The 27,468-nt window shown below is 42.2% G+C and overlaps 1 protein-coding gene across 1 annotated transcript in view; it reads left to right on the top strand.

The window, feature by feature from the left end:
- Positions 1 to 20,292, top strand: part of KCNQ3 (potassium voltage-gated channel subfamily Q member 3) — a 232,760-nt gene extending 212,468 nt beyond the window's left edge. Inside the window, exons 10-15 of the mRNA XM_034763636.1 lie at positions 6,785 to 6,972; positions 8,914 to 9,016; positions 10,903 to 11,034; positions 13,547 to 13,645; positions 14,264 to 14,348; positions 15,308 to 20,292. Coding sequence (XP_034619527.1) covers positions 6,785 to 6,972; positions 8,914 to 9,016; positions 10,903 to 11,034; positions 13,547 to 13,645; positions 14,264 to 14,348; positions 15,308 to 16,045 — 1,345 coding nt within the window. The 3' untranslated portion in view covers positions 16,046 to 20,292. The remainder of the gene's footprint in view (positions 1 to 6,784; positions 6,973 to 8,913; positions 9,017 to 10,902; positions 11,035 to 13,546; positions 13,646 to 14,263; positions 14,349 to 15,307) is intronic.
- Positions 20,293 to 27,468: the final 7,176 nt, after the last annotated feature.

Genomic DNA, 27,468 nt, shown 5'->3' with positions numbered 1-27,468 from the left:
ATTCGAGTGACCTGGGTTCTATTTCTGGCTCTGCCACTAGGCTGCTGAATCACTGGGGCAATTCACTTCCCCGCTCTGTGTCTCAGTTTCCCCATGTGTAAAAGCACTTTGAGATCCAGTGATGAAATGTGCTGCATAAGGCCTCAATCCTGTGACCACCAACACATGTGAATAACTTTGCATGTGTGTTCAATGGTACTACTCACTTGTGTAAACTTACTCATGTGTATAAGTGTTTGCAGGACCAGGATCTTAGAACCTGATTCATCAAAGAACTTAACTTTAAGCATGTAAGTAAAGTTGAATCCGGGCCTAAGATAGTAAGCTCTTTGGAGCAAAACCTGCGTCTTCCTGCAGATGGCCAGTGCCATACATATTGCAGGTGCATGAAATACAAATACCAAATAATAATTAGGGGACCTATCTAGATGCATTATTGTGGAAACTGATTTTTTGCCTAAATTGTCAGGCATTTTATTTTATCCTCACAATTTTTTATCATTCTGCTATAGCTCATTAATTCTTCTTCCATCCATCCTTCTCCTCACCCCCTCAACATGAAAACATTTGTAGGCAACTCAGCCTAGATGATCCAAGCCTTCAAGTTGCTGATCACCTCCCAAGAAGCGCTCAGAACCTCTCAGAATAATTGGGCCCGCAGGGTGCTAATGGAAGGATCTGTGACGTATTGGCTTTGTGAGTGAATGGTGTTGCTCTCTGGTGACTGACACACCGAGAGAATGAGGGACTTACTACTACCACTAGTAAGCTATAGAAAAACTCTTTTAGCTACATGTTAGAAATCTGCAATTTTGGACCTCATGAATTAGGATTCTAGTCCTGGCTCCTTAAATATAGGTGAGTTATCAGGAGGTGTTGTCCTTGATTATTTTAGGGCTGAATATAGTGTTTTCTCTGAGTTTCTCCTTGTGCAGAATGTCATATCTATTTACTTTCCTCAAAGAGTTGTGTTGAGGATTAATTGGCTAATGTTTGGAAGTACTTTGGAACAGTGATCACTAAGACAATTTGCAGAAAGCTTTTGATATATTGGAACATTAATTGAGGGTGGATTTTTCAGGACTCAGCATTGACCTACTGACATCAATATCCTATTAACTTCAGTGGGAGCTGAGTTAGGCCAAAGCTAAGTGGTTTTGAAAATCTGACCTGTTGCATCTGTTGTTTGTGCACTATATCTCCATAAGCTAATGCAATACAAGTTTGACTCCCCAGAGCTAAGCTCACCCATGTAAGATACAATTGCTAATGTCGTAAAAACTGGGGTAAGCACGACTGCCTTGCGCTTCCAGTTATTTGAGCTGCAAAACAGATCTAAAAATATTGTTACAAAACTTTAAAAAAAAAAGTATTAGAAGAGTTCCTGACCCGATCTTTTTATTTTATTTTATTGTATTGTGTTTTATTTTTTGGGATAAAAATTATAAATATAGGAGGGGGGTTATATTTGATCCATTGTAAGGATTATCACTTTGGTTTTTTTCATTCTTGCACAAATATCATCAGTTTATGAAACTCCAGTATTAGGTGCAAAAAAAACCCCACAAAACAAAACCATCCCAGAGAGGAGAGTGTCTGACTTGCATGATGGGATGAAACTGCATTATTGTCTTGCATGATAGTTTCTGGAGCTAATCTTCTAGTTCAGTGGTTCCCACCCTTCTAGAGTGAATGTAAAACCTCAGCTGCAGCAGCCAGTGACCCCCTAACCCTTCCTCATACACCCAACAACCACATTCCGCTCTCAGAAACTCCAGCACAATTCACGCTGAAGTCAGTGGAAGTTGCAAGTGAGAATCGGAGGGCAGAATTTTTCTGTATCAATGAACTGAGCATCTGGCCTTTGTGCTGAGTCTCCGTGCTGCACGTCAGCTTGCCTCCCATTCAGCCGTTTCATATGATCCACTACGGTGCATCTAACTTGGGACTGTGCTTAGTTGCACAAGACTGAAGTTTGGAGCAGTTCAGATTCCATCGCAGCTTGGAGTACACACAGTTGAGTGGGAGGTGGGCACTGATGGTGCACCGCAGGTTTGTCACGAAGGTCCTCATTCTGTAACCACGTCATATTTAGGATTTGCAATGAAAGTTGTTAAAAGTTCCACCCCAGAATCAGAATTTTGGGTAAGGGAGGGATTTGCCATGGAACCACATGCCAAGGGGACAAAAACCACTCCAATACCAATGCCAGAAGCCTGAGCTCTACCAGTAGCCGTACCTGTTTGAGTATGTGGGAACCACTGCCCTAGTCATACTTATGAAGAGCGATGTGATCTCCACATGCTTTAATACTTCGATATTGAGTCATGTGCATGCTGTGTTCATGAAGGAGATCATGTAATAAGATAAAATGTTTCCAGGCCTTTGTTTTAATAGATCCACATTTCATCTGCTGGAAATGAGAATAAAGCCCATTCTTTGTCCAATGACAATTAATTTTTTATCTGGAAAGAAATCCAGAGAGTTTTAGTACACAATGCACTGTAAACCGAGCAACATTTCTCTCAAGTGAAATTGACGCATGATTTCCTGAATATTGTGCTGCTGTAGTTGCCCTTGTTCAGACATGAATATCAGTATCTGCTGTGTAATTGTTTAATATTGTAGCAACTGTTGCTATTAGCTTGCAACTTCTCCATCAGATTTCAACCTAAAATATTGGCAAATGAATCAAAATAAAGGACTTAAAAATAAAAGTGCAGGAGCATTCTTCTGCTCATGGATTCAAAGGGTAGAATTTTGCCCTATATAAGGAGAATCTGGGAACGATTTAGGATTAGATTATTTAGCATAAATAAAATAGAGAAAGTATCTTGTGGACATATGCAGTTGAGATCTTTGCTGCAAATAAGCCATCTGCCATGCTGAATGGGGAGGAATAGTTTGACCTACATTCCAGAAGGGAGGTGTGGAAAAGCAAGGAATCCTGTTTTGAGACAACCAGTGTAGAGATTCCTAGCTCCTAATTTAGAATAAATCCTGAGATAAGCTTTCTGATTCCTTTGTATTGTAGCTCTGTCCCAATACATTTCCATTTCCTTGTGGTCACACTCTCACAGCATCAGTCTGGCTAATGCTTCCACCTGCTGGTATTTAGTTCAGTTAGTACAATTTTGAGAACTCTGAAGTTCCAGATCCAATATTTGACTCCTCCTGTGGCCTTGAGCAAGTTACTTCGCCATCTGCAAACCAGAGATAATATAGTAGAACCCTTTTGCCTGCATTAAGAGGAATTCCCAATTCCCAATTCCCCTGTGTGCCATTTGAATTGTAAGGCAGGGAGCCCATCATGTATCTAGACAGGCCTGACGAGCTGAGATGGACATGGAGGCTATACATAGCCAACACATAGTTCATGCCCAATTCCAACACATTTCCCTCCCTCCACTCTTCAGAATGAGCCTTCCTCTTGCCCTCTATGGATATTTGAAGAAGTCCCCGACCACACAATCTCTGCCACTTTCTGCCTTCTTCAGCACTCAGCACCTCTTAGGGTGACCAGATGTCCTGATTTTAGAGGGACAGTCCCGATATTTGGAGCTTTTTCTTACGTCGGTACATATTACCTCCCACCCCCGTCCTGATTTTTCACACTTGCTATCTGGTCGCCCTAGCACTTCTGCCAGAAAGTTCATGCTTCGCATGACAATTTCTCACAGTCTTGACTCAACCAAAACTAGTGAGTTTTGGAAAATGTAGATGGGCCCAAACCAAAGTGAACTTTGAGGACGTCTTGGCCTAAACTTCATTGCTTGGGCTCATCTTTGCTAGTAACCTCAGGCCAAAATGTGCAAACTCGAGTGCCTAAAACGCTGCAACTAAATCAACCTCTAGGCATCGAGTGGCCTGATTTTTAGAGGTGCTGAGCACCCACAGTTCATGGGACCTTCAAGGGCTCAGCATTATTTGGAATGAGGCCACTTATTAAGGTGCCTAATGTTGGGCACTGAGTTTTCATCTCATCTGCATCTCACTTACTAGAGCACTTGCTCTGCATACAGCTTTGAACCTTAGGCTGTTCGTCCAAAGTGAACCTCGTTAGCTTTTGCAATTCACTCATGATTATTAATATGGTGAGAGAGAACTTACTTCCACTGGAGATCTGATGCACATAGAATGCTCTGAACATTTCAGCACCACTTTCCATCTGACCTTCTCAACCCCTGGCGGCTGTAACATCCTCCTTCTTGAATCTCGCCCCATCCTCTCTCCAATCTGTCTAAAACTCTGCTGCAAAAATCCTCTGCCTTGCCCAGCTCTGACCCTGCTCAGCCCCTGTTTCAAATAACTTCACTTTAATAGCTTCACCTTTTTACTTCCTGCATCAGATTCGAACTCTTTGCTCCCTGCTTCAAATGCGTCTTACGTCTCCATGATTGTTTAGTCCCTGCTGCTCATCTAACTCACTCTGGCCCCCAAACCCACTTCTGTGCCTTCTTCCTTTCAGTCCCTACTCCCAGAATCCCTGTTGAGGGGTCTGCCAATGACACCCTCTTCTCCTTTAAGGCCTTTCACAAAAGCAGCTTCTCCTGAGAACTGTGCTTTTATATTTTAGTTAAACAAGCAAACAGAATCTCTGTGGTGTAACCCTCAAGGTGCGTGCAGGACTCATCCAAGCGATCTTACTATCTTCAATTTCATTTTCCCTGCCTTTTCAAACCCTCCCTGAGTTAGATGTCTGAGCATGCTGCATTCTGGTGATCGTGGGCTGGCAGGCCTCAAGGGAGATGCTACAGCCAGTGCAACATAGAGTAGCCCAGAGGGTGCTCTAATTTGCGACAGGGACCAAATTGTCCCCCAGCTGATCAAAGGATGTCCTTTCTGAATGTCTCTGCTGCAATCTGCAGCACTACTTTTATTTTCTGCAAAGAAATAGAGGCATTCATCAACAGTCTGACTGTAACTATACACCACACACATTTCAGGAAGCAATGGGAATAGTCCATACTGATAGGGAAAAAAATTATGTAGCCATTAATCTCTGCTCTGAAACTATAAGGTGTGGCCAGGTTTGTGGGGAGTTTTATATAATGCATTTCATTGTTGTTTTACATGTAAAAATACAAGGTACTGACAAGGCATTTGTGTGATCTCACTGGGCTACAGATATGGTGTTCACATTGACAATACTGTTAAAAAAACCCAACAATCCTTCTAAAACTCATCACCATACAAAGTTTTATCTTAAATAATATCAATACACCTCTACCCCCATATAACGCTGTCCTCGGGAGCCAAAAAATCTTACCGTATTATATCGAACTTGCTTTGATCCGCCAGAGTGCGCAGCCCCCGGAGTGCTGCTTTACCGCGTTATATCCGAATTCATGTTATATTGGGTTGCGTTATATCAGGGTAGAGGTGTATCTCTAGGACATAACTCATTGTGATAGGCGCCTTAGCAATTCCATCAGTTGATTAGCTTTAGATAAGACAGATCATTGAGGGCCACAATAATTTGGATAAAATGAAGTATTTTGCAATTGCCCTTAGCTATAATGTCCAAATCAAGGTGGAACAATGTGTGCTGATTGTATGACCTGATTGTAGCCTGGCTGAATGACCTGGGATAGCAGGGGACTGGACTTGGTGACCCAGGAGGCCCTTTCCAGTTCTATATCCTACATTCCTATAGTCTTAATGGCCACACCTCCTAGTAAAGATGAGAGTAGTTCAGTTACTCATGGATCTGCATTTGTCCCACAAGCCACACCTTGACCACCCTACTTTAATCATTGCAGGAGAATCCCCGAGGAGTGCCAAATACACTTTCAATTTAGGGTCTGACACCTATTCAATATTTCACCGGGCATGACATGTGGCAAATAACTTCGTGCTGCCATAAGACGTTTTAGTAATCTCCTTGGTTATCAATATAGTCATTCAGCCAGCAGAAAGATCACAGGTGCCAGTCCAGAGGTTAGCATGGAGGGGGCGGTGTGGGTCTAACTGCAGAGGGTCCCCGAAAGAACACACATTCTCATGGCATTAATATTCTAATAGGGTAACCAAATGAGCATTGGCCTGCTAAACCCAGGGTTGTGAGTTCAGTCCTTAAGGGGGCCATTTAGGGATCTGGGGCAAAAATCTGTCTGGGGATTGGTGCTCCTTTGAGCAGGGGGTTGGACTGGATGACCTCCTGAGGTCCCTTCCAACCCTGATATTCTATGATTTCCCCTACCATGAATATTGACTGGAATTAAATAGTTGAGAACTGGGTGTCCTGCAATGCCATGTTCGGAGCAATTGCTTAGGAATGTCTTTGTGTTCTGGGCTGTTTTGAAAATAATTTATTCTTAGTCCAGCACACATTCAGACTTCTCTTATTCATCATTACTATGCATGGGCAGCTCATTTAATAGCCTATCAGGCACCCAGCACTTAAAGAGGGCATTGAGCTGAAAAGGCCGATTCTCCCTATCATCAGATAATGATACTGGCTAAATATTAGTGTTTATCTTCTTAATAATAAAGCTGGCACTTCAGCCAGGTTAATGGAGCAGAAGCAGTGTGACAGACTAGGTAGAGAGGATGGTAACATAGGCTGCATTGATATAGTGCCCCGCCCCCAACAGTGAATTCTCGACTGAGTTTAGTTGTTAGTTACAAAGACACTGATGTATTACCGTAGCTCCAGCAGTGTCCGTCTTGTATGTGAAACATTTATTTGGGATCTAATATATTAACAGCATCATGAAAGCAAGTTAAAGTGTGCTGGTCTGCATTAACGGAGGAAAATTGATCACTTTTGCTTATTTTGTAGCCAAAAGCTGGGTCTCTTGGATCGGGTTCGTGGTACCAATACTAAAGGAAAGCTATTTACCCCTCTGAATGTAGATGCCATTGAAGAAAGTCCTTCTAAAGAGCCTAAGAATGTTGGCTTGAATAATAAGGAGCGTTTTCGCACTGCATTCCGAATGAAAGCGTACGCCTTTTGGCAAAGTTCAGAAGGTAGCACGTCTATATTAATTCATTTTTAACCCTCCTAGATTCCTTCACCCTGTTACCATGGCTTTTTTTTTTTAATCCATCTCCTTTTGAGACTTCATGACCTTCAAAATAGCAAATCAACACGATTAAAATAATCTGGGGCAGACACAGCTATGTCTTGCCTTTGCATGGACAATTTATGGAATACTGGGGAAAGATTTGGAAAATAATGCTGGAATTCAAGCAAAGCAATGCTCAAAATAAAGTGCAAGTATTCCTCAAAACCAACCATGTTCTGTATTGATGTTTTCAGTGGAACCCACTTATAGTCAGCGTGGAAATATGGGAACTCAGGGGCAGTGATTACATGTATCTAGGAAAGTCTAGTGACACTCTAGGCTACTATAATCGACGCTCTTTTTAAGATTCCCTCAGTGTTTTTGTTGCAGTAACTTAAACTCACTCTAAACTTTCTCACATAGACTTCTCTGAACTGGCCAATGTGTAACTCTGACACCCAGCTCCTTACACATCATCTGTGAATTTGGCCCATTGAGTCTTATCTCCTGCCTGAGAGAACTGTAGCAAGAAAAGCAACTCACAGAAGGTGTAAGACTGTGTGAATTAAAGTCGGCCTGACCCTACTGTGCTTTACTTTACACCTTCTTTCAGCTGCTTAGGATGCTAGGAACAGCATCTCAGACTCTCATACATGGTTAGAGTAGGGTGTAGTAGGTCCAAGGCAGCATAATTGCCTTTGAAGCATTCTCAGGCCTGGTCCACACTAACCCCCCACTTCGAACTAAGGTACGCAAATTCAGCTACGTTAATAACGTAGCTGAATTCGAAGTACCTTAGTTCGAACTTACCGCGGGTCCAGACGCGGCAGGGAGGCTCCCCCGTCGATGCTGCGTACTCCTCTCGCCGAGCTGGAGTACCGGCATCGACGGCGAGCACTTCCGGGATCGATCCGGGATCGATTTATCACGTCTAGACAAGACGCGATAAATCGATCCCAGAAGATTGATTGCTTACCGCCGGACCCGGAGGTAAGTGTAGACCTACCCTCAGTGTAACAGAGTCCAGATTAGTGCCTGGGTGTCTCCCATGTTGCTGCTGAATTTGGCCCTCAGTTTATAGTGATGTAAAATGCAAATCCCAAATGGTCTCAGTTTATCAAGTCCAATTTGCAAATTATAATTTCAGTTACAAGGAACCTCTGATTTTAGGACCACGGTCTCAGCCCAGAGCTGTGCCAGATGCTAGGCATGCACACGTGGGAAAGGAGGAAGGAATCATCACAGCACCTCAAGGCAACAGAGCAGAAATAATGCTCCTCTGCCCTAATGTGTACCCCCTGAAGGAGGGAGCTCCACACAGCAGAACCTTTTGTCTTGTCCCAGGACACAAGGGATCTTGGTGGGGATCTGCACCAAGCAGGGGACTCACCTCACTTATATGTCCCCCCTAAATCCTGTCCCACTTTGTGAGGGGAACCACAGCAGTTACACTGCCCAGAGAGCCTCTTAGCCACAGGAGCATGTGGGAAGGAGAGATTTGTACGTTACTGAATAGAATCAAGCCCAAAAGATCTCTATCTTCATTTCCCACTAAATAGACTATTGCAGCAATAACTTATTCTTAAAAACTCCTCAAAAATGGGAGGTCCTAAATCCAATTGACAAGAAGGAAAGCTCTAGATGGTTCATGAAATGGCTAGAATTTTGGGAGACTTTCTGAAACCATAAAATGTCTTTGCATTCTCCTGGCCTGCCATAGAAGCACACAGGGGGCATCACCCTCTTCAGAGGATAAGTGCTGGCCAAAATAACCAAAGAAACTTCTCATGGGTGATTATTGACTGAAATTAGTTTATATTATGTACTTGGTTTAATATTGTTTTGAACAATGCTGTAAATTGTGGTCTGATTTTTGCATGCATGTGTTTGACCTACTTTACAGATGCAGGAACAGGGGATCCCATGACTGAAGATAGGGGTTACAGTAATGAGTTCCTCATGGAAGATATGATCCCCACATTGAAGGCAGCCATCCGAGCTGTCAGGTAAATTTCCTTCATGCTCATCAGTACTGGCTTTGACCTTTAATGCTTGGCCTACAGGAAATCACTGCATCATGTCACCAGGTTGTTCATTGTTGTTGGGTCTTTAAATGGAGTAGGGAGTTAGATCATAGTAGGCACTTGGAAGGGAGATAACTAGAGCCAGTCAAAAATTTTCAGATGGAACATTTTTCTGTAGGAAAATGCTGATTTGACAACAATTAAAATGTTTTGTGAAAACTCATTGATTTCACACACACACAAAAGCCAGGGGTTGAGCAGTGGGCACCCCCCAGCACATTGGAAAGTTGGCGCCTGTAGCTCCAGCCCCAGAGTCGGTGTCTATACAAGGAGCCGCATATTAACTTCTGAAGAGCTGCATGTGACTCCGGAGCCACAGGTTGGCCACCCCAGCTTAGAGACTGGGTAGTTCATTATTTTTCTTCTCTAAAGTAAAGCTAGTATAAACTAATGGAAGTGGCAAATGCTGTACAGATGATCTTTCTTTCACAAACACTAATATTGGGCCTCTCAGAATATTAATGTATTTTTCCCTTATATACCTTTAAATTTATGGACACAAGATCAGGGACTGGTTTAAAACTAACTAATATATGTTACTGCAGCATCATTTGAAAGATGTGTTTATTCGTTTATTTTACATGGATTTTTTTTCATTTTACCACATTAGACCAGTAACCTTAAGACTGAGTTGTCTGCATGATATTTACAAACAGGAATAAATTAGCATCTCTCTCCTGCTCTGTGCAACCCCAGTTGATTAATTCACTTTCTATGTGAGCTCAATGGGATATGAACCTAATGTATTTTTTATATATATCTATACATAGTCTACACAGAAACTGAATGCTAACTGGAAGTAATTAATTCATTAAAAAGCTCGTCAAGGATGCTTTGGCTTATGATCAGTTAATATTTGAAATTGCAACACAGGTTCAAAATGGTTCAGCCTGCTATACAGTTTACAAATTATCTTTAAGAACATAAGAACGGCCATACTGAGTCAGACCAATGGGCCATCTAGCCCAGTAGCCTGTTTTCTGACAGTGGCCAATGCCAGGTGCTTCACAGTGAATGAAGTGATCCATCGAGTGATCCATCCTCTGTCATCCACTCCCGGCTTTTGGCAATCAGAGCATGGAGTTGCACCCCTGATCATCTTGGCTAATAGTCATTGATGGACTTATCCTCCAGGAACTTATCTAGTTCTTTTTTGAATCCCATTACAGTTTTGGCTTTCACAACATCCCATGGCAATGAGTTCCACAGATTGACTGTGTGTTGTGTGAAGAAGTCTTTCCTTTAGTTTGTTTTAAACCTGCTGCCTATTAATTTCATCCGGTGACCCCTGGTTCTTGTGTTTTGTGAAGGAGTAAATAAAACTTCCTTATTTACTTTCTCTACACTATCACAATTTTATAGACCCTTTATTATATCTCTTCTTGATCGTCTCTTTTCCAAGCTGTAAAGTTCCAGTTTTTTTAATCTCTCCTCCTGTATAGTAAATTGAACCAAAACTCCCGAAACCAACACTCCTATACTTTGTTGTACAAAATCCAGATCCAGCTCTGACTTTTATGGCCTGGGGCCTTGCCTAATCAGGATGATATTGGGAAGATCTATTGTGCCCATATGCATTTCTAGGAAAGTCTAGCCTGCTAATGATGAATAACAAAATATGAAGTCTGTTCTTAACAATGATTTAGTATTAGATATTCCTTGCATGTGACTTGTTGTCTTGGGTTGACATAATATCACATGTTCAATTCTTTATCATGCAAAGAATGTTGCCTGACTACAGCCTCACCTATAATTGACCATTGTGCTGTTTACATAAGGGGCTAATAATGGTTCGATTTACTACGCAGAATACTACAGTTTCGTCTCTATAAAAAGAAATTCAAGGAGACTTTGAGGCCTTATGATGTAAAGGATGTGATAGAGCAATATTCAGCAGGGCACCTTGATATGCTTTCCAGAATAAAATACCTTCAGGCAAGGTAAGATCGCTGCAGGAATGTGATAAATGGAGGGGGAAGTGCAGTTGTTCTGTGTATGTGCTAGACCAGTGGTTCTCAAACTTTTGTACTGGTGACCCCTTTCATAAAGCAAGCCCCTGAGTGTGATCCCTTATAAATTAAAAACACCTTTTAATATATTTAACACCATTATAAATGCTGGAGGCAAAGCGGGATTTGGGGTGGAGGGTGACATCTTGTGACCTCCCATGTAATAACCTCGTGACCCCCTGAGGGGTCCTGACCCCCTGTGCTAAACAGCTCACACTCACTCGACATGCTGCTAATGACACAGGAACAAGGATGGTTCCTTCAAGCATCAGTCAGAGAATCTTTAAACTATCCAGGTGGCTTTAAACTATCCAGCACACAACAATAGCCAGTTTATCAACTCACCCCTTAAAAATAGTTTGGGAGTGTCTCCTCTAAGAAGGAAAGATAAACAAGTAGTTATCATAACCACATATGAAAGGAACATTGTTTAGTCGTTAAAGCAAGCAACTGGGAGTCATAAGCCCTGGAAATGACTCTCAGCTTTGCAACTGATTCTCTGTGTGACCCTGGGCAAGTCACCTATCTCATCTGTACAGACAACATATAAAAGTAAAGTGGCATTTGTATTATATGGCAGCCATTCCTTGACATTGCTGGGCCTGATTCTCTATTGACCTGCATCTTGTGTGATCATTTACACAATTGCAAAAAAAGTGAGTGCCACCAAATCAGAATGAAGTGATTTAGATTCACTTTGCACAGGTGTAAAATAAATGACCACAAAAGGTGCAAGGTAATGAAGCATAAGGCCTGGAGCTGTTAAAGATCTTCAGGTAAAAACAAACAGTTGAGCCATCCAAGAAGGGGTTTATTGTAGTGTTGTTTGATTTCTCTTGAGCTAGGCAAATTCAGTTCAACTCTGTTGTTTGGTTGGACCTGGGTGAACTTACCTTTCACCTTTTAAAAACAAGCTACACTGTTCTTTTTCTTTCTACTTCATAGTTCGTTTTAATTTATTTTTCAATATAGTTTGTTCTATGTGTTCTGCATATTTAGTGTCTTCGGTTCCCACTTCACTTTTATTGACGTTCTATGACAGTGGCTAGTCTCCTTAATTAAAATAACTTCTTATACATAGATTTTAAGGCCAGAAGAAACCACTGTGATCATATAGTCCAGGGATCAGCAACCTTTGGCGTGGGGCCGGTCAGGAAAATCCACTGGAGGGCCAGGGCAGTTTGTTTGCTTGCAGTGTCCGCAGGTTTGGCCAATTGCAGCTCCCACTGGCCACGGTTCGCCGTTCCAGGCCAATGGGGGCTGCGGGAAGCGGTGGCCAGCACATTTCTCGGCCCACACTGCTTCCTGTAGCCCCCATTGGCCTGGAACAGCAAACCGCGGCCAGTGGGAGCTGCAATCGGATGCTGCAGGTAAACAAATGGTCCCAGCCCGCCAGTGGATTTCCTTGATGGGCTGAGTGCCAAAGGTTGCCGATCCCTGATACAGTCTGGCCTCCTACATAACACGGCATGGACTTTCACCAAGTAATCCTTGCATCGAGCCTGTAACTTGTGGTTGAACTAGAGCAAGGCACTTAGTTGACTAAGTCCCATTTTCAAAGGTAACTTAGTCATTTAGGAGCCTAAATCTCATTAGATGTCAATGTGGGAACTGGTTAGCTAGCTCCTTTCTGCTCCTTTGTAAATCCCAGCCTAGATTCTTACCCATACTTACCTGAACCTCTGGATTCTGTATCATTTGAATGGAAATTTCAGAAAAGCAAGTGGTTTCCTTAGCTTTCCAGGTCTTTCACTTCTGGTCATGTTGGAAATACCAGTATGGCTTTTCATGCTATGTTTTAACACTTCTAGATTAGAAGTGCTTGAACATGGGGAAATAATTTTAAAAGAAGATAATGGAACATGTGAGAGCCTTCAAAATGTTCCATCCAGTTTGGTTCCAAATATAAGCAAATGTTCTGCAGGTGGGATTCTTTGTGCAGCCTGAAGTGTCTATTTTTTTGTTTCAAACCACTAAAATAATTAATAATAATGAAAACTATCATGGTAACTAAATATGAAAACTGCTAGAAACTTCTTAGATTATTAAAACAGTTACAGAGGATTGCAAATATTGCGCCAAATTCAGTTCCCATTCTGCTGGATTAAATCTAGAGTGTCCCCACTGAAATCACTGGGAGCAGCAACTGTTTTTGAGTATTTCTGTAAATCAAGCCACTAATTTAGGTGCATAAATATGGCTCTTGGTGCTACTTTTAAATGCCTAAGATTGAAAATTGTGGCCTAAGTGACTTATCTGTGGTCACACAATGAGTCAGTGGCTGAGCTGGGAATCCCAGGCTATTGCCCTAACACTACTCACTCCTTCATTGTACTGCTGAGATAGAGATTGCAGGAGGGATACGGCGCAGTTTTCATTTCCTGTAGGTGTTTAAAGAAGACCTTGGGCATGTTTATCATATCTTGTTCTTTTCTTCTTTCAGAGTAGATATGATTTTTACCCCTGGACCTCCGTCTACACCCAAGCATAAGAAATCCCAAAAGGGAGGAGCTTTTTCTTACCCTTCACAACAATCTCCCAGGTGAAGTTATTCTGCTTAACATTTCGTGTCCTAAATTTTTTGCAGTTACTGCCATCACCTAGCCAACGTGGTACCATGTTAACAGATGTTGAATGTGAAATGCTATCAGTTGGAATGAGCATTTGTTATCATAAGATAGTGGATTTTTGGCTGACAAATTACATGCTGGAGAAACATCCTTCTCTTAACTTAACTGTGCAGAAATAGGGATGGCAGAAAAAAGACTGGATATTCTGTAATGGATTGAAGGTGTTGTATAAGAACATTGGATGGTGAGCCTGATTCACCACTGGGCTACTCCAGTTTTACTCCAGTGTAGCTCTGTTGATTTTGGTTTCCACTAAACCAACGTAAAGCTGGAGTGATGTGGTAGCTAGTCAGGTCTGTGTTTTTATATATACTTGGCTTGTAAGCTCTTTGGAGAAGGGGCCATCTTTTTGTTCTGTGTTCATATAGCGCCTGTTACAATGGGCTCCTGGTCTATGACTCAGGTTCCTAGGTGCTAAGATAGTAATAATAATAATAATTAATAACCCTTTACTTCTGTTATCTTACACAAATAGCTTGCTGTAATAAAATGGAACATGAAGTGCTAACTAGACTATTGGTTCCTTTTAGAAATGATCAATATGTAGCCAAAGCATCCACAGCAGATACTGAAGACCAAAGTATGATGGGCAAATTTGTTAAAGTTGAAAGACAGGTATGTAGTTTCAGGATTAAAAGAAAGAGACTTTGATGTTAGTTTTCCATGAAGCTGCTAGTTAACTGAATAGTGCATGTTTTACAAAGCAGTTGGTGCATCTTCATTTTGGTTGGTGGGATGGGCCCATGCCATGAAGTTTCAATCCAGATTTCCTACCTCCTCAAAATTCATCATTGTTCAGATCTGGCACTTTGCTTTTGGGCTATCCCTCAATATTTGTCTGTACATGATACTCCCTTTGCTGATGCTGATAGAGTATTCAGAAGGATGGCCTCTACTTGCGAGGTGCCTTTTTGTGCCAACGGTTGAATTGTCCATGCAGATCACAGCACTTGCACTTCTAAATATATGACGGTGTGTGCAAAAAATGTGAAGGTGCAATGGCTTGGATTTGCATCAGCAGTTTATTTGGTGGATGTAAAAATGCAGGCACAAATTGTTCCCACAGGAAAAGGAAGTCAAGCCTGAGCTTTAACCCTCACTCAGAAGCAACAGCTAGGAGTTCAGTGTCCAGGGCCAGGTCAGTCCTTGGCCTTTCTATTGTGGTTGACAATTAAAGCTACTAATCATGATGTGGGTCTTAGTGATATGGACACTTTCCCATTAGGAACAGTACTCAGACCACCAAATCACCATAAATGGTAACAACTTTTGATCACTATTTATATTTTCTGGGCTTTAACTACTGACTGAGAACTGAAAAAAAGAAAGAAGTTTGTTCTCTCAGAATTCATAGAATCGGATAAAACAATTTCAGGTAAATGGATCAGGCAGCTAAAACATACTTTGCACCCACAGACTCCAGTGAAAAAACCACAGCGTTCTCCTGTAGCTGCCTTTGTGACAGTGGTAGCATATCATTGCTCAGGGAAATGTGCCCGTGGAAACAACTGGTGTTTGTTGCATTGAATGACCAGCCATGAACCGTTTGAAATCTCATAACTGGTATTTTTCAGGTTCACGACATGGGGAAGAAACTGGATTTTCTAGTCGATATGCACATGCAACATATGGAGCAGCTGCAAGTACAAGTCACTGAGTTGTGTCCTTTGAAAGACGCTGCCTCCCCAGCAGAAGAGAAGAGAGAGGAAAACAGATACTCTGAATTGAAAAGCATAATCTACAAATACTCTGAGCCTTGCACTCATGAAACTCCTTATAACTTCCACCAGGTTCCAGTACACAAAGTCGGTCCATATGGTTTCTTAGCACAGGATCCAATGAATTTTTCGTGCCCTTTTTCATTAGGTGGGCAAAACTCTGGCAAGTTGCAGGCCATGCCTTCTTCGACTTCATATGCAGAAAGGCCAACAGTTTTGCCTATACTCACATTCATAGACTCCCGAGTAAGGTACCAGTCCCAAGGGGACCTGCAGAGCCCCAATTCCGACAGGATATCTCCAAGGCAGAAAAGGAGCTTGACAAGAGACAGCGACACCCCATTATCCCTTCTTTCCGTCAACCATGAGGAGCTTGAACGCTCCCCAAGTGGATTCAGTATCTCCCAAGACAAAGAAGACTTCCCTTTTGGTCCAAATGGAGGATCAACCTGGATGAGAGAGAAACGCTACCTAGCAGAGGGTGAAACAGACACAGATACTGACCCTTTTACACCAAGTGGCTCCATGCCTTTGTCTTCAACAGGGGATGGGATTTCAGATTCAATATGGACCCCTTCAAACAAGCCAGTTTAAAAATGGTTGGGGGGGGTGTCACTGGTTGACTTCTCCGTGTAATGTATACATACTTTGTATATCTCACTTACTGTACACCCAAAGCTTACTAGTTCAAAACACCGATGGCTGCATAAGATGCATGTGGTATTAGTGGTAGTCATTCTGCACCATTTCATACAATTTACTAATGCAGTTTTTTTCATGCTACCAAAACTAAGCAGCATAGTTTTGAGCATGGTTTGCATGACTTTACACTATATAAATGGTACAGCTAATTTCTTCTGTGATACATATCTATCTGATGTTCTTCAATATAATGAGGGTTAGAACAATGCCAGGTGAGAGGTGATGGTTCATGCTACTTTTTTTAAACAGAGCAACAAAGTAAAACTAGTTTCGGGAGCAATGTTCTGATGTGGAAATGTATATAAATTATTTGCTCCATATCAATGCCCGTTTTCCAATGCAAGTGAATAATTCTCTATCCAGACTAGCCAGAATCTTCCAAAATTTTTAGCAGGGAAAAGGTCAGATCAAAGTGTGTTACTGATTTAACATAATTTCTGTAGCTGAAAGATTTCTCATGTCCCCTATCATACAAGTATGAGTGTATCAAATGCAATGTAAAACAGACATTTGAGATTTGCAAAGCCATTTGGGGGAATTAGAAACATGTATTCCATTAATGCAAATCACAAATTTGAATCCCTTTGACTGCTGCTTTAAAAATCTCCATCGGAGGTTATAAAACCATCACTAGTGTGATTACAATCAATCTTATTTTGTAGAAAATACTTTGCTCATTCTATTTATTTGTAATAGGGCCAAACTTCCCACTGAGATTGGTACAAAACTACCATCAGCTACAAAAGAAAGTGTGTTTAATGTAGGGAACTCCTGGGTTTTACTCTTAGCTCCTTTACTGACTCCTGTCATGTTGGGTAAGTCACTTAATTTATCTGTGCCTAAGTTTCCCCATCTGTAAAATGGGGATGATACTTCCCTACCTCACATGGGGGGGAGGCTCAATTCACTGATGTTTTTAAAGCGTTTTGAGACCCTCAGATGTAAGGCACACTAGGTGTGCAAAGTACAACTACTCTATTTAATGGGAGTTACACATTCAGGATGTTGGCAGGAAATGGCCTATTGTTTCTTGTGTAAACGGACTAATCTAAATAAATGTATGACATGATTACTAGCATATTTCTAAACAATGCCACAAACATGGACAGATCCATTCCCCGGCCCCATCCAGGTATCTCAACTGGGCACAGGAGCTTTTTGAGAGGGAGTGGGGAAAGAAACTTTCCCACAAGGCCACGGGGCAACAATGGAACCACGGCTTGGAAGCCGTTCCAGCCTAGCGGCTGGAGTCATCACTACCGAGGGAATAGTGGAACATAGGAGCCAGGACGTATACTCTAGACCTGGCCTGCTCAAGTACACCTTGTGTGCTGGGGCCTGGGAACTGCCGTGAAGCAGAGCTCCAAGCTGTGCAGGGGCTTGTGTACTGGATAGGGCTCATCACCAGATCCTAATGCCTTCGCTCCTTATGTAATGGAGCCGCACAGGCTCTGGCCCACATCCTCAAAGGTACTTGTGCACCTAACTCCCATTAATTTCAGTGGAAGTTAGGAGCCTAACGAACTTTGAGGATGTGCGCCTGTGTTACTCCATACACACCTGCAAGGGATTAGCAATGGGAATTGGTCCTAAGTATCAGAGTGATGACCAACAAGGACTATTCAGTTACTGCACAATATATCAAGTGGTTACGCTTTATCTCGCTGGAACCTGATATGAAACATGATGACAGTGAGATATCACAGTGACTCCTGCTAGATCTTGCCTGTTAATAAGGAAGTTAATGATGGCCACCACTGTAGTTGCACCTTATCTTGTGATGACAACCTGCCTAGCTGCCCCGTGCCCTCCCCTTTATCCGCACAACTGATTTGCCAACACTGGGCTACTGAGAGGTTGCAATCACAGTACAGCATTATCCTCTGTAGACTCTAAGGACAGCGCCTGCATGAGGAGAGGGTCAGCTGGGTGGCCTAACAGGTTGTATCTATCTAATGAGTGACTCAGCCATGATTCTGTGTTTTCCACAAGGGGCTCCCTAGCAATGTATGCTAAGTTTTCGGGCCCATACGCTGAGGCATTGTGCAATCCTTCCTCAAGCAAAGCTCTTCCTTGCTTTTCCGTGGGTGTCTGATTGAGTAAGAAGCGAGTGAAACCTAAGGTGTAGACTGTACAATTTAGCAGAGCCACGGGCAGTGTGGAGCTAGCATCCCCAAGGGGGAACGCAAACAGGTAGCGATGCTTTTCCTGGAGCCAATGGCCAGGCAGATCCATGCACCTGCTTCTGCACCCTTTCATGGGGTGTAACTTCCTATCCTCCATCCAGAGAGCTCTGCTGGCTAGTGCCTGGGAGTAGAGCTGGAGGTGCAGCACCCCTGCCCATCACTACGCTCTTCTCCTTCACTGTGCACCCCGAGGACCAGACACCATCTGACCCTTAAGTTAGGGTCCTCAAGATTGGGCCCACTGAAAGCTTTGCCTGAGTAAGGACTTAAGGATTTGGCCCATGGAAGCCACAATGAACTGACCATTGTTTGTCTTGCTGGTACTGTCCTGTAGCAATAAAGCTTAGCATTGTTAGTGCATGTGGTCCTGCAGCAAGGTAGTGAAATACTTCGGCCTGGTTTTCCAGTGTGCCCCTGCTGCAGGGTTTCGCACATCCATCTTACGCACAGCACTTCAGGGGAAAGTTGCCTTGTTGGTTTCTGCCCGCCTATCATTGTGTCTATTTATTGACACTTCAAAGAGTTAGTTGATGGTACCTCATGAAAATCATTTTATTTAGGAACCATTCTGCTTGTGTGTTTGATTTTTTTTTTTTTTGGCCTTTTGTCTTTTCTCATTCTTCACAACCATTTGAAAGAATATAGGATCTTTTTTTCCTCAAGAGTTCATCTGCTCCTGCTGCTGCTTCCTCCTCACCTGAAATCATAATCCATCACTTCTTCAGCTAGTGCAAATAGTCTTAGTTCCACTCGAACGAATGAAGTGGCATCATTTTATTCCAGCTGGGGATCTGTCCTGTTAATGACTTCAGGTGAAAAACTCATTGTGCACTAGATCCTCACCTACTGTAAACTGGCCTACCTCCATCGAAGTAAATGGAGCTGGGCCAATTACACTAGCTAAAGAGGGGGTTCGGTATGTGCAGATGTTCTGTTCTTAGATTAATGGCCGTAGTGACATGAGGCCTGATTTCTATAGCCATTTTGTGTACATTGAGCTCAATAGCTGTTCTGTGTTTGGTTCCATTACACACCCCACATTAGAGACATAGAGAAAATATCTGTCAGAGGTAGAACTGATTTCAGTTAGGGCATTTTCACAAGTTTTCTAGGCAGCGTCAATGATTCTTGGAAGTACCTGCATTGAACTTAAAACTGTGTTTTACGTTACACAAGTGCATGGTAGTGGATTTGTCCCTTCTGTGTTATGGTTGAAGGAAAAGCTCTGTCTCTGTTTATAATACTATTTCACTGATCCATGACAGAGTGAAATTGTATGTTATTAGTTACAAGACACATATCCTTGATTTTTCAGAGGTGCAAAGCACCTGCAGCTCTTGTTGAAGTTGTGGATATTCAGCCCCTCGGAAAATCAGGCCCTTTGTGTCTAAAACTGGGCAACCAAAACTGAAGGCACCCAAAACTACAGGCCGCTTTGGAAAATGTCGTTCAGAATGTATCCATTGACTGCAGCGAATGCAGTGCACCTCTGTACCCCTCACCACCCTATTTCATCCCTCTGCATTGGAGTTCAGGCTTTAAAAGCCACCGTCTAGCCCTAAGCCGATACAGCAATATAGAACTAAACCTTATCAGTGTTAAATCTAGGTGAATATTAGACACGTTCTGATTTTAGCGAGTTACAGCACTCTTTAAAAAAAAGCGGAATGTGAAATAGAGTACAGAATGCTCTGAAAAAAAAGGAAATAAACGAAATACTTTAATCTTAAGGGGACATTATTTGAAGAAAACAAACTAAGTCAGGGTAAGGGTTGGATTTCGCCAGTATGTCTACATAGCACAATGTAGTCCTAAATGGGCGAGGGGAAGGGGAATATCACTGACTACCCTACCATGTCTGTACTTAGTAGTTGAATTGCCTTAAAGTTGAATGATTAACCCTGGGCTGTGAGCCCTGATTTGACTTGATATGCAGCACTGGAGAATTTTACTGTTTAAAAGGGGAAAGCAATGCATAGCTTGGGAACACAGGGTAAGACTAATGCAGCCACACAATGAAATATTAATGATATTCTTAAAGTCAAAGTAGGGCTGCCTCTTAGTATTTGATTGTAATTAAATATGTGGCTAGGCCAGACATAACTGCTGGGCTCCTCTGAAATCCACAGAGTTGACATCTAGGGGTCTTCTGTAACAGAGGTGGGAGGAGGCCGAGTTCTGCATTCAGGAGGTCTGGTTAGCGCATTTTAATGTTTGTTGTCCATCACACCTCACAGATCTGACACAGCTCACTCCCCCCTTTGGCGTAATCTATGCGGAAAGTCCTTTGCATGGAGCAGCAGCTGGGTTGAGACTATGGGTGTAGATAAACGCTGCTTTTCCGTATCAGCACTTGCCTGCACCCACTCAATTTAGCCTGTAATAATTCATCATTTCAGGTTTAGCATTAGTGCTGACCAGTGGAAAAAAAAGATATTTATAATAAAGGACAGTGAAGCACTGGAATGGGTTACCTAGGGAGGTGGTGGAATCTCCATTCTTACAGGTTTTTAAGGTCAGGCTTGACAAAGCCCTGGCTGGGATGATTTAGGTGGGGATTGGTCCTGCTTTGAGCAGGGGGTTGGACTAGATGACCTCCTGAGGTCCCTTCCAAGCCTGATATTCTGTGATTCTATGACTCTATGTAGATCACCTATCAAAGTAAGACCGTGTCAGTTAGTTAGAATCAGGACACTGCATAGCATTAAAATCACAACGTAACAAGCGCATAATTTTTAAATAATGCAGGGCCATATACTTTGAATAGCAAGGGGCTAAGAAGATGGGGGGGGCACCTTGCTCAGTCTTTATCCAGGCAAACCACCAAATCAGTGAGAGTTAGCCTGAGCACAGACTGAGGAAAACCTAGGAAAGGATCTCTAGAATTGGTCAAAAGTTGTAACACTATATTTTACAGTGTACAAATATCACCTTTTACTTACAGGATACGGTGGACAGGAAATAGTAGGTAGCGGCATAATAATGAAAGAGGAAGTACTCTCTTTTGTTGTCCAAACCAGAAAAGCAGGTTAGTTCCTAAATATTTTTTTTTGCCTTCTCAGCAGAGAAGCACCCAAACGTTGATTCTTCTGTATGGACCAAACCAAGATCTCAGACCCATTCATGCCCAAACTTTTTGGGAAAGTCCAGATTCAAACTTTGCATCTTGAAGCCATCTGTACTGCTAAGTGTAACTACAAAGTAATCTGCAGGGACACTTAACTACTCTGCACTTGTTGTGTATTATCTAAGATGTCCATTAGGGCCCTGCCCCCATCCGGTGTAAATTGGCATAGCTCTTTTCAACTTAATGGAGCTGCACCAGATTACACGAGCTGTAGAGCTGGCCCTGTGAGTCAAAAATTTCAAAACCTTCCTCCAAAACTGTGCCCACCAGAATCATGTGTGAATCCCAGGTTTATGTGTGCAGACTGGCCTTTGCGTATGCAAGTCGGGGAGTTAACTGTCTACAGGATACTGCGTGTGCATTTCCTGATTGTGCATTCAAATGTGGGGGAAGGGGGTTGCATGTGCACATAAAATGGAAGACATTTGGAAATCTGGTTCTGAACATTTGAAAGTCTGAAAATTTAGCCCCACGTGCCTTTTCTTAATGGATAATGCAACTAGCCACAAGGGCCCAGTTCCTCAAAGGTAATGAGGCTCCAAATGGAAGTTAGGAGCCTCAATGCCTTTGAGGATCTGGTCCTAGGTTCTAATCATGTGACTATAATGGAGTAGGGTTAATAGTTGTAATTTGTACATTTACCACAGAAGTGACATGACATTTGTGCTCTGTTGAAATAAAGGACAGTGTCCAGGATTATTAGCCTGCATTAAAGCAGTACTTAAAAAGCCATGTGCTGTTTTGTAAAGTAGGCTTACCACATAGAGGCATTGCTCAGTATTTGACTTGACAGTGGCATCTGAAGCAGCATTAATTTTCGTAGCAGGAGTGAAGTGGATTTACACCATTCTTCTGTTAGCACCTGGAGTTGGTTTTACTGCTAGCAATTACAGCTGGGTCAGGCCTTCTTTGAGTCTGGGCTGACACTGACTCTTTGTTTACATAATTAACCTTAAATAGGATTAAATGTCTGAATCCATGCTTTGCTAACTCTTAATGCCTACTAGGGACCAAGCATCTATTTCGGGGCTTAACAATGCTTCTTGCAATATGACTCTCACTGTATTCATCTTCCATAATTGGCGAGTATTTAGGGCTTTATCCCGTTCTCCCTAAAGTCAATGGTTAACCTCTCTTTCAATGGGAGCAGGGGAAGGTCCTGGTTGTACGGTACAAACTACTAATCTTTCTTTCTTTATGGATTGAGTCTCTCAGCATTATTCCTCCTGAAATGGGCACATTTTTGTTAGCTATGTTTTTACGCTGACTCTCTCTAACAAGTAAAGCACATATATCATTTTTTTAAAGGTAATCTCTGTTTACATTGTACAGCTAAACTTGCAGCTTTATTGTCATCTAAACTCCTTTTCCCTAAAAAAAAAAATTTAAGGGTTTCATTATTGCAAGTGCACATGCCATGAAAAATTATTTTGTTTTATCAAACTCAGTTTCACGGTCCATTTATGGAGTTTGTTCCTTTAAGAAAAATCTAATAAGTTTAAATAATAACTATTGGCTTTTCTTAGGCTTGATCCTATAATGGTTTAATATGTATAAATCCCATAGAAATCAATAGGACTTTAGCATGTGGAAGGACACCAGACCTGTCCCTAAAATGACTTTGGGTTATGTTTGCTCTGCTTTTGTCCATATCTTTGCTGCATTGTTTAAGATTCTAGGAGGAAATAGTTGAAAGGTTTTATTGCTGCAAATTGTGGGCCAGGATCCTGCATGCTAATTCACACTTGCATGAAATCCTACTGACTTCAGATGGGCTTTATGTAAGCATAAGGGTCCACCGGTGGATCAGAATGGGATGGGCTGGGCGCTATAGCAGTCAGAAAATGCAGATTAAAGGAGCAAATTCAGCTCTGCTATGACTCCGTGGATTACAGTGGAAACTGACACCAGGACTGAATTTGTCCCTGTAACTGCAGAATATGTGACGAAGAGCCAGATCTTGCATCCTTAGACACCCCAGACGCCCATTGAGTTAGCTTGGCATTTCAGGCGCACAAGGAATGTTTCCAAAGTAACTCGTGAGTTTGGAGTTGTCTTGATTTTTGGGTGCCCATTTTAAGACACCTTTGAAGGGCTTGATTTTGAGTGGGCCAGCGCTCTGCACTTCTGAAAATCAGGCCACTTTGGGGTGTCTTAAGTTGGCTGCCCCAAAAATTGAGGCTCTGCACAATCACAGGTCACTTTTGAAAATTTTGGCTGCAGGATCTGATCCTTAACAAGCAGCTTTTTAACCATTTCTAGTGCAGCTATGTGAGGCAAAACAGTGGAAGTGGGATCCAATTTTCATTCTTAAAAATATGCTAAGATGTAAGGTTACATAGCCAACTGCATTTTGTTTTGTAGTTTAGGGCATATGATTATTACTAGTATTTGTGCCTTGCTCACTGAAATTTTCTCCAGGCTACAAAGATGCTTTTCAGATTCTGGCTGACAAGGGAACACAACTTTTATACAAGTGGCCTTTAGTGCTCTTTATAATATTATTTATTGTAATTTTTAAACTGTATGTGTAATTTATATTCTGGCACTGTCCGATATTTGAACAACTTTAATATGTTTATTTCAATATATTATGCAAACAATACTTCTTACCTGATTTTTTATGTTCTGTCTTTAAAAACTTGCACCACTTATTAATAAATAGAAATTTCAATTATCATGTGGAGGAGTTTCATTTATTTTTAAAATCTGTGTTAGAATCAGGCAAGTGTGAGGAACACGGGGCCTAATTCTGCCCCCAGCTGAAGTCAATGGCAAAGTTCCCATGGACTTCATCAGTGCAGGATTGTTCCAGGGCACTTTCCTTGCTCCTGCAAGTCATCCCATGGAGATCTGGGTGGGGGAATTGCCCCAATATCTATATCCTCTTTTGGTTCAATTGCAATAAGAGTTACTCCCAGACATTTAATAGGAAAAGAAGTGTATTAAAAATAGAAAACCAGAAATTCAAAACAGCTACTAGCTTATTAAAATATAGCCAAGTTACATGCAAAATATAATATTCACAATGTAAAAGTGTTATGGGCACGTCTACACAGCAAAAAAATCACCCAAAATGGAACAGTGAGTCTTAGAACCCAGGTCAACTGATGTGGGCTCACGCTGCCAAGCTAAAAATAGCAGGGTAGATGTTAGGGCTCAGACTGGACCCCAGCTTCTAAGACCCTTCCCCCTCGATGGATTTCAGAGCCAGGCTCCAGCCTCAGCCCAAAAGTTCTATTTTTAGCCCTCCTGGGAGAGCCCGTCAGTTGACCTGTGCCTTGAGGCCTCACATAAAACTGCCCTGAATCTGCTTATATGGAATAAATATATCTACTGGTTAAAACATGGGGCTGGGAGTCAAGGTTCCTGGGTTCTCTTTCCAATTCTACCGCTGACTTGGTCTGTGGTCCTGGGCAAATCAGTTCATTTCTGTATGCTTCAATTTCCTCATTTGTAAAATTGGTATCATGCTACTTACCTATCTCACAGGGATGTTGTGGGGCTTTATTAATGATTGATGTTTTGACATCCTTAGAGGAAAGGTGATATAGATGTGCAAAGCCTTGTTATTGCTAACTTACCCAAAGCGCGGTCTTTGACCAGATTCATGTTGTAGTTTTCACTGGGATAATGCTTTGTAATGCATTTTTAAAAGTTTCATTTTCATTATCGTTGTTTGGTGTGGCTGTATTTTTGCATGAACAGCTGATTTGGAAGCCGCTTCATGTCTCTGGGTAAGTTACAGTCCGTTCACTGGGGCTGTGTGGAAACTTCCACGTGTTTCATATCATTGCAGTGGAATTTCCTGAGAGAGAATGGAGGTGGGCATGACTTTTAGATGCTTGATTTCTGGAGGCTTGTCTACATGGGGGAAAAGCCTGGAATAGCAAATGGAGGATAGCTATTGCTGAATACCTGCTCCGCACTAGCTACCTGTGCGGACACACTTATGCTGAACTAAGAGTGCCTTTGTGCGGTGCAGGTTAATGTGGAATAGCTATTGTGCTCTACGTTCACAACATAGCTATTTCACACTTATTTGCCTGTGTAGACAAGCCCTGAGTAAAAAAAAAAAGTGACTAGAGTGAAATGTATCTTGACAAGGGATCAGTGTTTTCTAAATATCTGTCCAGTACTGAAATTCCAGACACACACAACTGAAGGAGGTTGAATTACGAATGTTTTAACAAGGCTCACAGGGAGCACACTACATACAACCTCTTCCAGGGCTGGCTCCAGGCACCAGCTTAACAAGCAGGTGCTTGGGGCGGCCAAGGGAGAGGGGCAGGATGTGCGGCAATTCGGGGGTGGCAGGTCCCTCACTCCCTCTAGGAGCGAAGGACCTGCCGCCGAACTGCCACTGCCGATCGCGGCTTTTTTTTTTTTTTTTGCTTGGGGTGGCAGAAATGCTGGAGCCGGCCCTGATCTCTTCTACTAAAAAGCTGAACGCTACTGGCGTCTGACCCTGTTTGAGTAAATGGAGTACACTGAGCAAATGAGGGAACCAGAAGAAAGCCCATATGACTGCAGCCACATGATTACCACCAGGTAACCTACTCTGCTCAAAAGTTGAAATGCGTGTGAAAAGCTAATGCAAATGTTTGCTGAAAACCGGATCGTGCAAAATATGTTTGCCCTTATTCTGATCTCACTCAAACACCAGCGTAAATCAGGAGTAAATCAACAGCTCAATGGAGCTACCTTGGTGTGAAATCAATTTAAGGGACTAATTCCAATCTCCCTTACTGCCAAATTTCAATAAATATCAATCGGATGAACAATATTTTTAATGAAACAGCAAGTTACTTCTGATTTTTGAGTTGCATTCGTTTGGATTAGGAGTTTTATTGCTTTAAAGATTTAATGCAGCACAAATACTTTCTGTTGCCTAACTTACTTTCATGGCAAAAACAGTACAGTATCAAACGCATTAAACTGTTCTCATGGAATGTCTTAACATTAATTTGACTTGCTTAGCAACCATAATAGCACAGGGCCCAGCGTGAAGCGAACAGAGAGATACCCAGCAGTATTCTACTGCAAAGACTTGCAGACAGTAGCAGGGATGACATTTAGATGGACATTTCACAACTACATAGGTGAGCCATTAATCCATTGTTTACAGGCACTGAAATGTATTGCACTGAATCTTTTCCCTGGCCATCATCCAGATGCAGAAGCTTGCCAAGTAAGTGAATTTTGCTGCACATGCCATATTTATCTCGACTCTAACGCCACTGAAGTTATCAGAGCTATACCAGGGGTTAATTTGGCCTGAGTAGTTTAATCATAGACTCAGAGAAATGTTGGGCCGGATGAGACCTCAACACAAGTTACGAAACAAAGACATTTGGGCCAGGGTAGTTGTAATCATCCTCAAAGAGACACTCATACATAGCCTCCTACATCAGCAGCATTAATGAGCATGTGTGTTCTGGCTCCATCCAGCTCTACACAGCCTCCCTCCTCTGCGACTTATTCATGATTTATGCAGGACTGACATCAGGAGGGCATGTGAAGTTGTCCTATGTCTGGACCTAGCAGAAGGACTCCTAGAAGCATGAAATTTGAGCAGCTGCTCCCAATGTCACACAAGTAGCAGCAGCAGAATGGATGTGGCTGATTCTTTGTCCAGCGCTGGTTCCTCCATGTGTCTTTCTCTTTCTTCCTCTCGGGATCCTTTCCTGGCCAGTTTGATCTCCAGGTGCCTCTTGCTCTCACTCTTATGGGTATTTACAATTAGATTGGATAAATTACCAAACATGTACTGTTTGAAACAATGCTGCACTGGAAGGAAAGCTGAATTGCCAGGACTTCTCCCTTTAGAATGAATGTCCCTGATTGTATGAATTTTCAGTCCCCTGATCTAATCACTAGCTAACTTCTCTTGGAAACCATAAGGAAGTAAACATTGAAGATTAATCTGACTACCCACTTAGTATCATACAAGTTCATACAGATATAACTGAAAATGTATATACAATGCTACAGTGCTCTGA

This window comes from Trachemys scripta, chromosome 2 (assembly GCF_013100865.1).
Source record: "Trachemys scripta elegans isolate TJP31775 chromosome 2, CAS_Tse_1.0, whole genome shotgun sequence".
In the NCBI taxonomy this organism is placed as follows: domain Eukaryota; kingdom Metazoa; phylum Chordata; order Testudines; family Emydidae; genus Trachemys; species Trachemys scripta.
This window is presented reverse-complemented; position numbering and strand designations above follow the sequence as displayed.